Source organism: Doryrhamphus excisus, chromosome 17, assembly GCF_030265055.1.
Source record: "Doryrhamphus excisus isolate RoL2022-K1 chromosome 17, RoL_Dexc_1.0, whole genome shotgun sequence".
Taxonomy (NCBI): Eukaryota; Metazoa; Chordata; class Actinopteri; order Syngnathiformes; family Syngnathidae; genus Doryrhamphus; species Doryrhamphus excisus.
In genome coordinates this window covers 6676775-6691689 of record NC_080482.1, presented here as the reverse complement: position 1 = coordinate 6691689, position 14915 = coordinate 6676775, and the positions used below count along the sequence as shown (strand labels likewise).

Below are 14915 nucleotides of genomic sequence, written 5' to 3'. Positions count from 1 at the left end.
ATGTATCATTTAAAAATGTCGTCAATATTTCTTTACTTTGGAAAAAAAATAATTATGCAATACTGTAATACTTTCACAAACAAACAACAATGTTAAAAGTAGTGACTAACCAGTAGAGTGAATAGTCGGTGAAAGTCGGTGAACAAATACAAAATGTGAGAAAAGTCATTGAAAGCTACATTTATATCTTTCCTGTCAACCTCGTATTTACATTTGCGTGGTCATGTGACCTTGGGTGTCATTTACAGAGCGCCTCAAGGTGACCTTTTCCGCCACTTTCACACGCTTGCCCATGCAGAATACGCACACACATTTCTCTCTAATGGTCCGCTTATTCGCTCTGTGCCCTCTTACTCCACGTAATAATCTCTGTACTGTATGGAGGGCATGAAAGTGGTCAGCTCTCGGCTTATTAATTCTCACTTTTTGAAGCGCTTCGCACTGTAAGAAGTGTGCGATCCTGCAGGGGAATGCAAAAGCTGCTCATGTTTAATCACTGCTGCTGAGCTGTCAGGGGCTTTGAATCTCTTCACGTTTGGGGGACAAACTGTAAGTGAACCAGGTGTCTTGCTCACACACACACACACACACACACACACAAAGCCAGGCTGACTAGTGGTGACTAATAGATGCAGGGCTTGAAGATCAGCGTGACCTTCAGAGTTAATTCAAAGCCGCCTTATGAGAGTCTATGCTGCATATTCATACATTGTTTTATGTTTATGCACACTACGCGGAGGCTAAGTGTGTGTTTGCTGAGGCCTTACAACAATATAACCTTGTCCCATAGCACAAGGTTAATGATCAAATCTGACCCGCTCGCTGACAGATAGATCAGGAGATTACCCCCAACCGCCCCACACACACACACACACACACACATTCCAACCAGTACCCATATTGCCTACACTAATTAACAACACAATAACAATGCCAGACACTGCTCAAGCTGTCATGTTGTAATTAAAGTGTGTCTGCTAGACAAAATAACGGAAAATATAGTTTTTTGTGTGTGTATAAGACAACAAGGAGTATAATGACTATAATGGTACTACTATTACACATAATTATAAAATGCATTTGATTAGTTCATATCTCAAAATCAGGGGTGTCCAAACTTTTTCCAGCAAGAAAAAAACATGCTGACAAATAAAAAGGATGCAAAGGCCACTTTAATATTTTGTAAAGCAAGTTATAGTTATATTCTCATATATTTTTATGTATTTGTATATTTTGTATATTTTTCCTCTTATTACAAGTTTATTCTTGTAAAATTGTCACTTTTTTCCACTTAATATTTTGACTTTATTATCATCAAATTAGACCCGTTTCACGATTTCAACTTCTCGTAATTTTTTCATAATTATGGCTATATTCCTTTCATATTTTGATTTTTTTTGTCAGAACATTATAACTTTTTTCCGCAACTTAAACTTCCAAAAGTTGTTTTATTTGTTGTCTTGTTTGTTGAGTGTTATGTAATTTAAAAAAAATCATTTTTTTCTTTAATATTTCAGAACTGTGCTATTAAAATGACATTGTTTTTGCTCACATTCACACACACATATATATATATATATATTATATACATACAAACATATACATATATATGTACATATATACACATATATGTACATATATATTTATAATAAACAAAATTATGATTTTAAAAAATGATTGTTAAATTATATTTAACCTCTTGCATTGTCCAATTGTGCTGTGGTCCAACAAAAAGACAGCCATGGACTTGGACACCCCTGCTTCTTTATCACAGAAAGAAGATTTAATATTTTGCTTTAAATTACCCCAAAATTACAAGAATTATTTGAATTAATATCACTATGATGCAGAACAATGATAATCATAGTGTTAAATCAAATAAAAATATAGCATTATCATCTTTCAAAAGGCAGAATTTCTGACACCTAATGATGGCCATCCTGCATAAGTCCAAGTCCTTACCAGAAACTGATCTATGTTCAGAACCGTTTCAAAAGTGTTGATCTGCTGCCGCATCTTTCCCTCCGTTCCTCTAGAGCTGCTGCTACCTTTCTTGACGGTCTCTAACATTGTGTAAAATAACCTCCCCTGATATCAATGCCTTAAATCTCTTCTTGCCATGGACGATGGACGGGTATGAGACCACGAGACCTTGTTACCTGCCTGCACACACCGTAGACACCGATGACTGCCAGGTAGGGTCAGCCACACACACCAACACACACACACACTCTGAGGTTAATACGGACACTTGAAGCTTGAAAAGTGTCAGCAGCTCTTAATTCAGAGTCCCGCTTGGCTCGTTCCATGCAGCCAGAACATCATGAAAATAATACTTGCTGATTGAGGAGAGACACGCTGACATTGAGGGAACGAGGGTGGTTAATAATGTACAGTATAGCGGTGCACGGGTTCTAGCAACGTCACATTCATACCTATGGACAATTTGGAGTCGCCAATTAACCTAGCATGTTTTTGGAAAGTGGAGTACCCGGAGAAAACACACCCACGCACGCACAGGTGCGAATGTGCCAGAGCGGAGAATCAAACACAGAACCTCCCGCCAGATCTCCCGACAGTGTGGCCAACAAGCTAACCACCGTGCGGCACTAACGGTGCCCTAGAGAGCACTAAATTTGTCACACAGCAACTTAACACTCAAAAGGCTTTTAGCCTTGTTTTAGCTCTGAATGAATGTTATTTTATTGTATTTTAATGCATCTTTTACTTAACTTTATTTTTATTTATTTTTCTCTACTGTAAAGGGTCTTTGAGTACTCTGAAAAGCGCTATACAAATAAAATGTATTATTATTATTTCATTTCATTTCATTTTCTATTGCTTTTTCCTCACAAGGGTCGCCGGGGTGCTGGAGCCTATCCCAGCTGTCTTTGGGCGAGAGGCGGGGTACACCCCGGACTGGTCGCCAGCCAATCACAGGGCACATATAGACAAACAACCATTCACACTCACATTCATACCTATGGACAATTTGGAGTTGCCAATTAACCTAGCATGTTTTTGGAATGTGGGAGGAAACCCACGCATGCACGGGGAGAACATGCAAACTCCACACAGAGGGTGGAATTGAACCCTGGTCTCCTAGCTGTGAGGTCTGCGCGCTAACCACTAATCCACCGTGCCGCCAAAATGTATTATTATTATTATTATTATCAAAAGATGAACCTAAGAAATATACAAACATGTATCAATATGAGTTTAAATGGGGGGGGGGGGGGGTCCCAGAATAGTGAAACTCTGCAAATTCTATGCATCCTCATGACGCGAATGATCTTTGGTGAGTGTTAAGGCGATGTGTGACATTCTTTTTTTTCCACCTTCCTCCCTCTCTCTCTCTCTTCCGGCCAAAGCGCTCCCATGCGCCCCCGCCATCCATGCGGGCTGCGGGCCCCCCCCCCCTCCCCTGAGGTGAAACCTTACTCGTGGGGTAAATTTAGCAGCGGCGTGACCCAATGTTCACTGACACACTTCTCTACACCTCTCTCTCTCTCTCTCTCTCTCTCTCTCTCTCTCTCTCTCCTCTCGGCCTGTTTGTCTCCCTGACAAGCGCTCATCCCTCCCTGGGGGTCCTCGGTGCTGAGAGATGCAGCGTGTTAGCCTTTCGTCCAAAACAATGACGAGTTATTTGACGTGCCGGAGTTGCTGACGGCCGCAGCTCGTCGTTTAATTACGACTCCTCATTCGCTCCCCGGGCTTGGTGTGGGGGAGTTTGCTGGCGTATCACGTCAAGTTTTAATGGCTTAATCGCCCGCATGGCAGTCGCGCTGCTGTGAGACATTTGGCAGGTGAACATTATCCCTTTGCGAGCATGTAACATTTGAGACTTACGCGATCTATTTCCCCGCTGATGACAGCCTCCTCGTCCCCTTGAACAACCCTTGTTTTTGTATGACGGATAGAAAGGCGGCAGCTTTGTTTCGATGGAGGTCAAGGGTCACAATGGGCTATGTAACTCGTGATTCGTTCACACAACTTGACAGCATCATTGGGCGTTCATCTGCTGAATCAATTAGCATTTTTTTCCAGCAATATTGTTCTCCAAAAACATGGAAAACTTGGCAAAAATATGCTGTGAAAACACATGCATTTTTAATCTGTACTTTTTACTACTATCTACCGATGAGTGCAGACTGGGATTTAAGAAATAAAGTAATTGAGTAATGAAGTGGAAATATATATAAAATCTATATGACTTATACAATTTTTTATAGTAAATTATATATACATTCATATTGTAAATTATAATAAATGTATAATTCATTTGTTATAATTAATACATTTATTAATATTTGTATTCATATATAAAATACAAATATAAATACATTAAAAAGCTGCCATACACTGGAAAAATAATATAGGAAAAAATCTACTTAAATGTATTTGTGATATTGCAAAATAAAATACATTTAAAAGCTGCCATATGTGCTGGAAAAAGACGCTGCATGTGCAGCAAAAATATTTTTAAAAAGCTAATTGTGTTAGGTAATTATGAAAATATTTACTATATAAAATAGCTACATGTGCAAGAAAAGATTATGAAAAAATATTTTTTTAATGTATGATGCTGTTGATTTATTTTTAAAACATTTATTTTATTTTATTATTAATAAAATGTTATGAGATCGGTATATCGGTGTAGAAAAAGGATTGTTTTAAATCAAGAACCACCAAAATTACACTGCAATGGGAAATATGCAGCATTTAGATTATATACAGTAAATCGGCATCACTTACATGTTCAATAATTAATAGGAATACTTAAACATTCACATTAAACAATAAGACTATTTCTGCTTTTTGTCCCCTTATTTTTCCAGTCTAAAATCTTCAAATGCTAGTTTCTAGTCATTATAATTTTAATAAGTCAAAATAATTGATATTGCATTATATGATTATAGTCATTTACAGGGCCCAACTAATAATTTACCATCCATCAATAAAGTCGTCACTATGTGAAGAATTAATAAAAAAGGAACATTGCACAATCTGTGATGTCATCCACAGGAAATACACCCCTCCCCTTCCTACTACTCAGGATCTGTCACCTCTGCCACATACAGTATGTAAAGCCATCAAATCCTCCAAGGCTCTAATTTCCTCCCGTGCGCAAAAACACAGCATCACAGCTTCCACACTGCGTGACCTCTGACCATATACCAAACTAGTAAACAATTTTGCATTGAATAGAGCTGAATGGGTTGAACTTCAAGCTTGTACTAGCAACTAAAATATGAGCATTTAAATGAAAGAAGAGTACATTGTGACTTCACCTCAGTGTGCACCTCCTAACCTGTCTGCTCAGGTTTCTTGCATATTTGGTATTTATAACCAACGACAGCAGCTTGAGGAGACGCACACATACAAGACGACGGCGGCGGTGGCAAGGAACTTTAGGACACAATCTGCAACACAAACTTGGGGATTGGGATAAATGGAGTTAAAATTGTAACGACTCTAGAGAAGCGTTTAGTAACGTGGGTGTGCATAAAACAGATCGACATGCAGGAAGGTGGCTGGAGAGCAAGTTTGCAAGAAAACGGACCACCACCAATGGAGCACCGCAGAAGAGACAGGAGCAAGAAAGTGTTGTGCGGCGAGGGGGGGGGGGCGGTTCTACAGGTGGAAGATGGAGAATGCAAGACGGTAGAGGAAGATGTGCAAAGACCTACCAAGGTCTGTTGGTATCTCAGAGCCTTCCTTTGCGACGCATCTGCAGCCATTGACACGCTGTCAGTGATCCAAAAATAACCTCGCCGGAGACCCCAGCATTTCCACTGGCATGGACCACCACACACATACACACTTCCAGTTAAATCATGCAATCAACGACAATCACTTTCACCACCCATTTAAACACACACACACACACACTCCAAAAAGATGCTGGTGGACGTCGTTGTGGCCTCAAAGTGGTCCAGAGGCTGAGTGACATTCAGTGCAGGACGAACGAGCTGAGAGGAATCAGACAGGCGGACAAAGCGGACCAAAGCCATCTGATGAGGGAACGAAGGACACTTTCCTTTATTAGAACTGCAGACACCTAATCACACACACACACACACACACACACACTTGTTGCTCCCTGCCAGTCGGCCATTAGAGGTGTTTGCTGGATGGACTGAGCTCATTTGGATGAGAAGGGGAGGGTAAAAGTGGAAGGGGTCCAGTGATGGGGGGGTGGGGGGTGGTTGGAAGGGCATATCAACCCCGAACATCCCACCCCCTATAGGGCTGCCCCTGCAACGTGAGCAGGAAGGTGCATACGACACCTCACATGACAGCTCACACCTTATCAGCCAATGATGCTGGGGGCAATCCCCATAACACTTACAGGCTGCACCAGTAAATCACACCGTCCCCCCCCCCCCACGCCACCCAACCCAAAAAAAACAACATGGTAGCTTCGGGTGGGTGTTGACTAGGTTGGATGCACTGATCCAATATATACAGCACAGGGGCTCCTAGCAGAACCTTAAAAGCAATCTGAAATCTAACCATAATGAACAAAAAAAAAGGTCTCACTCTGTTCATGCCATTGTTCTATGGAACAAATTTTTATCTTGTGACACCCCTAGTCACCAGAGATGGCAGATGTGTGATAGTGATCATGGAGTGGTACACGCACCTTTGTCCTGGTTGCTCAGTACAATATGGATAAATTAGATAGTCCTGTGATTGGCTGGCGACCACTCCAGGGTGTACCCCGCCTCTCGCCGGAAGTCAGATGGGATAGGTTCCAGCATATCCGCAACCCTATTGAGGATAAGCGGCATAGAAAATAAATGGATGGCATTTCTGTATGGATATGCAAGGCGGGAAAATTAGTGCCAAAGGTCACAGGACAGTGGCATAATTGTGCCGAAAACTTCAAAGACAATTATTTGTAATTAAAAAAATATGGTACAAGACACCAGAGATAGGATACCCAAAGTGTGGGCCTCCGACCCTAAACAAGATTTGACCATAACTTTCAAGAAAAGTATAATGAAAAAACATAATTATATTGCAGTTTACCAATTCTTTTCCACAACGTTACTCTTCCCTATTGTCTGTGTATGCTAGCAGTCCCACCTCCACCACACCGAGACTGATTGACAGAAGGGCTCACTCCGTTCATGTCGTTGTTCTGTGGAACAAACACACCAAGGTGTTGAAACCAATACAGAGTGAACTCTCTTCAATGCCTATTTGGAAGCAAGAGAAGAGGGGACACACAGACACACATGCACATGGCTGGCAAAATGATGCAGTTAATTTTTTTATGTGATTAATTAATTAATTTTTTATGATTTTTTAAACAATAAAAAAAATAAATCACTTTTAAGATCTTGTTACACCCCTACCATTAACTTTTTTTTATACTTACAACAATTTCATGTTGGCGACAGTTTGACCCCGGAACAGACTATTTCCACTGCAAATGCTTTACTTGGAGTTGGGCCGTTTAACTGGAAACAGGAGATAATTTCTCATTTGTTGTTGCAACAAGTATGTTGCACAATAGTGCCTCCTCAGCTGGCATTAATAATACTGATGAGTTAATTTTGAATAATAGTAACAAAGTTTTAAAGTGCATGCAGATGTAGATACTGTACAACTGCTGTGTGCTGACCGCTCATGATACTTCAAATGCAGTTCTGAAGTTAATTTAAAAAAAATACACCAGGAGATTCCCTACAGCCACAGCTGTTAATGCAACTGTTTTTTGATCTGGTGATAATTCAAGGCCCCACCAGTTTTGTAGACCATGCACAGCACGCTCAGTGGTTAGTTCAACAGAGGCATTCAGCGGATCAATAATGACATTTAGTATGGAAACAATTGCTTCAAAATGTAGCACTCCCAGAATAGCGTTAGACCGCAGAGATTTCGCTGAAGATGCTCTGCGGCTTGCTGCAAAAACATCCTTCAGCATGAGCATGTGTGTGTGTGTGTGTGTGTGGGCCTGTGGTCCGTCCTCTCAGCCTGACAAGTTGTGCCACCATCATGACAACCACAAAGACATAGACACATGCAGATCCCCCTTAACCCCATCCCGCTTTGTGGTCCACACGCCAGTGCATAACAGCCTAATCTCACAGCTCCACCACAGGCCGTAGAGAAATGTATTACTGCCATCACCACAATGTGTGCACGCGCATGTGCATGTGTGTGTCAACAGGGAATGACTCCGGACAGCTGGCCTGGACCTCCATCTGATACACTATGAATATTATCACTGCACGGTGGGAATGACACACGTCCTAGAGCATGGAGAGACCTGAGCGCAGCGGAATAGCGAGTGACCAGTCACAGTACACCTGAGCATGGCGAGGACACACAGTAACGTGGGCAACAACAACACACACAAACACAGCAAAGAAGTGGCTCAAATAGAGAGGAGGAACGCACATTTGTGCAGAGAGCAGCGTTAAGGGTACATACACGGCTGTGGGAGCAGAAGGAAACACTTTTCTTGTTGATAAACACATTGTTTATTGTAAAGGAGATTTGGCAGTCATCGGTGATGACAGAAATAAATCCCCTTTGCCCCCTCCTCTATGCACAAAAGTTTGGCAGTGAATGGCCTTCACATGCTCTCACTTTTTCCCCCCTCTTCTTATTATTAAAACAAATACTCAAGAGGGGTAAACGCACACATGCACCACGCCAGCTTGAAAGCCTCTCTGGTTACAGATCAATACTGCTCCCAACATGAATTATCTTCCAACACAACACTGTAACCAAACACATGTTGCCTCTTTGGGTCTTTTTCTGGGAAACATCAATGCACACACAGCATTGAGAAATACCCCTGTCTGTATGTTAGACTGGGGGGGGGGGGGGGGGGGGGGTAAATGGTTCAATATACCGTGAAAGCCAGCACAGTCATTTATCAATACAGGGCCACTAAGTGCAAGACAGACGTTGTTTTTTTTTTTTTAAAGGAAGACTTAAATCCCTGTATCATATACAGTAAAATACCACTAAAAAAATGCACATTGGGTGGGTGGCGGTTGTCGCTAAATGCGTAGCACCCCCTCGGGGAGAAGCGTGATTGGGTGTCAGCGCGAGCGTAAAGGTCAAAGTTCACAATGTAGGTATAAGGCCCCAAGAGTAGCACCACACGTTCCCCTGTCATGAGTGACATTTACATTAAAAAAACAAACAAACAAATATTTACATCATATTTCCTGTAATTTAACCCAGGTCAGAGGGATTGAACTGTATCAAGGGAACATCCTCGAGAGTGTAGAAAGCATTCTGGAATGCTGGAGAAGTTCATATTTGGTGTGGAGACAGAGTGGGGGGAAAAGAGCTGCACCAACCTCATTTCTCAATACTGCCCCCTGCCTGTCAGTATACTGCAATGACAAGACAACTTGACAACATATTAAAAGGTGCATTAAAAATACTTATAAATGAAGTTTGTATAAAAAAAACTGAACAAAGCACATTTTAAAATTATGCCAATTCAAGGGGATTAACACCTTTGCTGCGTCAACAGTGGAATTGTACACCGAAATGTTGAACATTTTCATTAGCATAAGCTTCCTAGCTTCGTGCAACATCTCAGTGTGCAGTGTTGCTGAGGCAGTGTTTACATATAAACTGTGAATGAATACATGCTTGGATGCCAGTGTGTGTGTGCTTGTAAGGCTGGAATGTGCGCATGCGCGTGTGTGGCAGTAAAACACTTGGAATGAGGGAATGTGTGCACACACTGGGCAGGAATGGCGCAGGAGCGCTATGAAAAGTGGGACTGTTTGGGGAAGAAGTAGAGATCTTTGCACAGAGAGCTGGTGAACTCGGACATCTCTTTGCAACGGTGGTGGGGTGTCCCGGGGGCGTAACCCTCACGCTCTTTGATTCGCCCGTTGACCTAGAGAGAGGGAAGCAAAGCGAATGACATTTCCGCAATTGCTATACTGTGCATGCAAAGTGATATATGATATGATATATGTTCACCTGCACGAGGATGTCTGCCAGGTGTGTGTCTCTGGCTCGGAGGCGCAGGGCAGCGTTAAGCTCTTGTATGTACCAGGATCCTCGCTTGGTGTTGCGCATGGCCGCTGTGCCTTTAAGAGAAAACCAAACAAGAATGGCTACAATACAAGAACACAATGGGGTGAGACACAAGGAAACCATGTGCCAATAAACATTGTTTGTGCTTGTTCTGTCAATGACAACACTGGAAAGAACCACAGCAGAGATGGGATAAACCAATCTGTGGATAAATGCTGGGGCGGCTGCAGAAATTGTATTTATTTATTATAAAAATTGAGCATAGAAAATACAAATGGTCAGTTCCGGTGTCAAGTTGTCCCCATCATAAAATACCTTACCATATAGGCAATGTTTTAAGTAATATTTAACTGCCCTAAAAGCATAAAAATAAGTGATTACAGTTAACATTAAGGCATACAAATAATAAACTCTCGATCTTAACTTTAGTAATGCAAAATTGATTCAGCCCCCAATATCGGTCGGGCTCTAATAAATATCAAAACATTCAACTTGAACGCAAATTTTTTAGTTTCTTCTTTGCGCCTATTTCTACTGGTTGGTGAAGTGGGCATCGAAACTAGGACTCAATAAAAATATTTGATCCCGGGAAAATTGCAATGTTAGTCCTATGGGCTAACCCTACCCCATGGTTAGGACATGCACGTCTGTTTATTCATTTTCTTTTTGTGTATTTCATCTCAATACTTCTTATATCACAATAATGTCAAAAGGAAATCACAAACCAATAAATGACTTTTGTGTCACTTGAGAGGCTTATTTGTCCTGACAACATGGATGTCAAACGCAGAAATTGTACAATTCAGAATATAAGTAGAACTTCCACTGTATTTATTGGGAATGAGTGAATGACTAGATGGTAAGTTCATAAAAAGGCACCTGCCATACTCTGCCATGCTCCCATGTGCCGTAAAGAAAAGCCAGGGGCAAGTTAACACTTCATTCACAGCCATAGTTCATAAAAGAATTGCAAAAAAGGGCAAACTTACAAATTCTCTGACCTTTGAGAGAGGCAAAGCCGCAGATCATGTCGGACCGCTGGGGTAGTTTAACCCTTGGTTGCCCCAAGTCTCCTCCCTGTCTGGAACCAGCGTCCCCTGGACCTTCTCTGCCAGCATCCCGCTGTTCACAGCTGGGTGAGCTGGTCCTTCCCGGCCCATCTACCTGCTCTACTCCACAGTCCAGGTCCTCTGCGGGGCAACAATGACAGTCAAGTAGAGAAGAGTGGAGTAGTAACCACGTGACCACGTGATCCCAAGCTAAAAGAGCAGCATTTTGGCTCGGCTGAGGAAGTAGACGACCACACCTAATGGCATTTTAGCACACATGTGGTGTTGGATTACCGGGACCAAAAGGAGTGTGCCGTAGTAATTGGAGTCACACGCAAGGGGTCTGTGGATTTGAGGTGGGCATCACGGCTTTCATCATGTAGACTAATTAGCCAATTCGCTCATTAGCTCCACCAGGGAGGCTATGATTTCTTCTGTATTGTCAGGGTGTCAATATCGGTATCCTATCGGATGTTTAAATGTTGAATCTATTCCACTCCATATTGTTACATTGTTGTATGTGAAATATAGCATCCATTATGTTAGACAAATACAGACAAATCTAAAAAGATGTGTTTTGTCTGCAGGGTGTAAATGTGTCACTTTGCTTCACGGTTCAGTTCTTTACCTCCTCTGCATGCTTGGACGAAAAACATCTTGGGTTTATTCTGCAACAGCGGGCAGTGTGCGTTGTCAAAAGCCTCAAACACCCATTCCAGCTGAATAGCAACAAAAGAAAGTTAAAAATCAAATTTTAAAAGCGATAAATGACAGAAACAAGCCTACCTGCAGGAGCTGACCGTCTGTGCCGTACACGGCTCCATCTATGCCGTGCGAGAGCAGACACACCACGCAGCTGTCCATTGTCCGGTGCTCCGGACGTCTACGGAATGTCTCGATACAGGATTTCATGTCCTGTAAAAATAACACCGAAACACGTTTATGTGTGTCTGCAGTTTCTTTAATGCAACAGTGTAATGAAACAGCGAGACGACATCACCTCAGCAGTCAGGTCTCTGTGGACTGTGACCATGTAGTCCAGCTCTGTGAAGACCTTCCTGAGTACCTCGTCGTCCACCTCGCCTCCTTTCCTGGTGTCAAGGTCGGGTGTGGCGCAAGGGTTAAATGTCACATTGCTGATCACCAGGGCTAAACCGCGTGGGGAGGAAATCATTCTATATGACTGGAACGCAGGGAAGAAATGGATGTGGATGACTAGGGGATCATTTTAGATTCATGATTCACAATTAAAACCCCAAAAAACAAATGTGGTTTAGTAAGACTTTTCTACACAATATATAAAATACATTATAATACATAATGAGCACCACAATCTCACATTCTTATTATAGATCCTTCATTCATATAAATTGCAATACCGTTTGGCAGCGAGAGAGGTAGAAGTCGTGTGTGCAAGGGAGCACCGGGGTGGTGATGGGGCTGTCCGACGCCAGACTGAACTCCATGGACTCTGTAAAACACAAATAATGTTAAATCTCTGACACACACACACACTTGACACTTCATTAGGTACACCTGTACACTCCAATGGCATCCAGTATTAGAGTGATGCCAAGGCTTTGTTTTGATTGCCACTGTCAGAGGTTTTCCCATGTATCAGATCTGATTACAATGTGCAGGTGTATCTAATTTAGTGGCAGGTGGGGGTGCACTGGAAAAACGTGCTGTAAAACGAGACACCACCATTACGTCAGCGAATGAGTCACTCATGAGGTGTGTCACCTCATTCAGTAAAATGATAATACAAACAACACTGTGCTGCTCACTAGATAACACCCATTCCAGGTGTATTTATTATTATTATTATAATTATTATTTTTACAGCACCAAGGAAACAGCATAATACTGACAATGACACCGTTACATCTCACCGTGCATCTTTGCTCGCTTGGCTGCAGTTTCCTCCTGGGTAGAAAGTGGAAAAGAAGAGTCGCTGTACCTCTGTAATAAAGAGAGTGTGCTCAGCCTTAATGGGGAACGGTTAAGTAAATACTCAGTATACATTACATTAGGTACACGTGTGTCTGCCTTTACAAAGGCAATATATGTTACATTTTGATCAACACTATTACCATGTTAGTGTTAATTAAAAAAAAATGCACTAATTATACATTACTGGCTTTTGTTGTATTATAGGAGACCTAATTAGCAGTTTATCAAATGGAGGTGTTAAGTGTAACGTTTACAATGATGTAACAGTATATCTATAGTTGTGTAGTTTGCATCTCTCTCTCTCTCTCACACACACACACACACAAACAGAAGTGCTTGTAATATTTTGGCTACCAGTACAGCAAGTGAAACTTAGCAATAAGGCTGCTAACAAATGTGGCTCACCTCTCTCCTCCGCTCTGAGGCCTGCATAAGCTGCAGCCCCGTTTGTCCCTCTGACGCCTCCTCAGGAAGCAAACCCTGCAACCATGAAACACATTAGGACCGTGTGTGCATACATGGGTGTGGTTAACTGTCTTTTTTTCCCACTGACCTGTGTGAGCAGCTCACACAGGTGTTGCTGCTCAGTGTCTTTCAGAGCGGTGCAGAAGCTTTGGAAGGCTTGTGGCCCCCGCTTGGGAAGGAGATACAACAAACGCCAGCTGCGCTTCTGAGACGTCGGTTCGGCCTGTGAAGAAAAGTTAATCAGACACGTGACAGGAATAAAAACTAAACTGATGATGACTAAAAACTCCACAAAATAAACACTCCTTAATCTGCATAAGGTTTTGCTTCAACGCCTGGTTTGAGGCTTATACTGTATTTTCCTTTTTTCACTTGAGTATTATTATATACCTGTAACACAGTGACTGTACTTTTATTTTATTTTACCTCTGCTTTTCCGCCAGTGTGTCTTGGCAGCGTCACAATACTTTCTTTATGAATTCTAGGTACATTTCATCACATGTTTAATAGTGGTGGTAGTAGTAGTAGGAGGTTTCTGTTTCAAATCAAACATTCAAGGTTGTTACCATGTCAAATCTGAATCATCTCTCCACAACAAACGTTTTTTTTTAAATATTAAGTGCACAAAATTGACAAAAAACATACCAGGATGCCCTCGGCCATGTTCTCAGTGAGGATGTTGTCCGCCTGCAGACATTGAAGGAGCAGCTCGTCCACCACCATCTGCTTGCACAGGGTAGCAGAACGTTTCCGCAGAGCCTGTCTGTCCCTCTCCAGCATGCCACAACCGAGCATTTTGCTACAACAAAAACACCATTGTTGTAACTGGGGTGGAAATAATGAAGATTAATATTGTAGGATGCTCAGCTTTTTCGATGAAACATACCGATGGTGAAGAGTTGCAAAAAAACACAGAGGAGGGGTTTGTAATTCGAAAAAAGCAGACAAAAAAATACGAATACTAACTACAATCGTTCAGAATGCAAACATAGTAAGACATTAAAGGTAATGAGGCAAGAAAAAAATAACAATAATCAAGCTACACGCTGACAGTTGATGGCTGACGGTCGTGAAGCACGAGCTAGCTAGCAAACTTCCTGAGTGAGCCAATCCTTGTGGTATCACTTACGAACTCACCTTCAAACGTTTTTTTTCTGTTTCCGTAGTAGAATGACAACCCTTCAAAGGGAACGCACCAGACTGTTGTTTTTTTACACTGTTTTCACGCTACAAAACGGCATCCCACACCGTCCGCAAACCTCCACAACTTCCGCGGGTACTTACTCTCCAGTCGCCCCTTCCAGATAGGGGGAGCCAGAATGTTATTGTTTATTATCTGGGCCAATGAGGGTTCGTAAACATAGAATGACATATTAACTAGCCAATCATATTTATGTTATTTTGGCGCGTCATTGTCAGACA

At 42.0% G+C, this 14915-nt stretch overlaps 1 protein-coding gene across 3 annotated transcripts; it reads right to left on the bottom strand.

Annotated features, from left to right (window-relative positions):
- Positions 1-6545: 6545 nt before the first annotated feature.
- casp2 (caspase 2, apoptosis-related cysteine peptidase) lies at positions 6546-14796 on the bottom strand. 3 transcript variants are annotated; one of them, XM_058053181.1, is made up of 12 exons: positions 14380-14624; positions 14139-14292; positions 13582-13716; positions 13434-13508; positions 12968-13037; positions 12455-12546; positions 12076-12258; positions 11862-11990; positions 11704-11794; positions 11016-11216; positions 9970-10079; positions 6546-9883 (listed from the first exon to the last, which is right to left on the bottom strand). In XM_058053181.1, exons 2-12 carry the CDS (start codon positions 14286-14288, stop codon positions 9749-9751), a joined length of 1371 nt encoding a protein of 456 aa, XP_057909164.1. In that variant the 5' UTR covers positions 14289-14292; positions 14380-14624; the 3' UTR covers positions 6546-9748. The 3 variants fall into 3 exon arrangements, with proteins under 3 accessions (XP_057909164.1, XP_057909163.1, XP_057909165.1); XM_058053180.1 differs by lacking the exon at positions 14380-14624 and adding an exon at positions 14631-14796 and having other exon boundaries at positions 6547-9883; XM_058053182.1 differs by lacking the exon at positions 14380-14624 and adding an exon at positions 14631-14796 and having other exon boundaries at positions 6547-9883; positions 11028-11216.
- Between the last annotated feature and the right edge of the window lie 119 nt (positions 14797-14915).

Excerpts from the sequence above, each read along its gene's own strand:
- casp2 (XM_058053180.1), bottom strand. The coding sequence starts at position 14,288 with ATGCTCGGTTGTGGCATGCTGGAGAGGGACAGACAGGCTCTGCGGAAA. Across the intron at positions 11,217-11,703 it reads CGTCCAAGCATGCAGAGGAG|AGGACCTGGACTGTGGAGTA; the intron begins GTAAAGAACTGA and ends GTTGCCCCGCAG. Across the intron at positions 9,884-9,969 it reads TGGCAGACATCCTCGTGCAG|GTCAACGGGCGAATCAAAGA; the intron begins GTGAACATATAT and ends CCCTCTCTCTAG.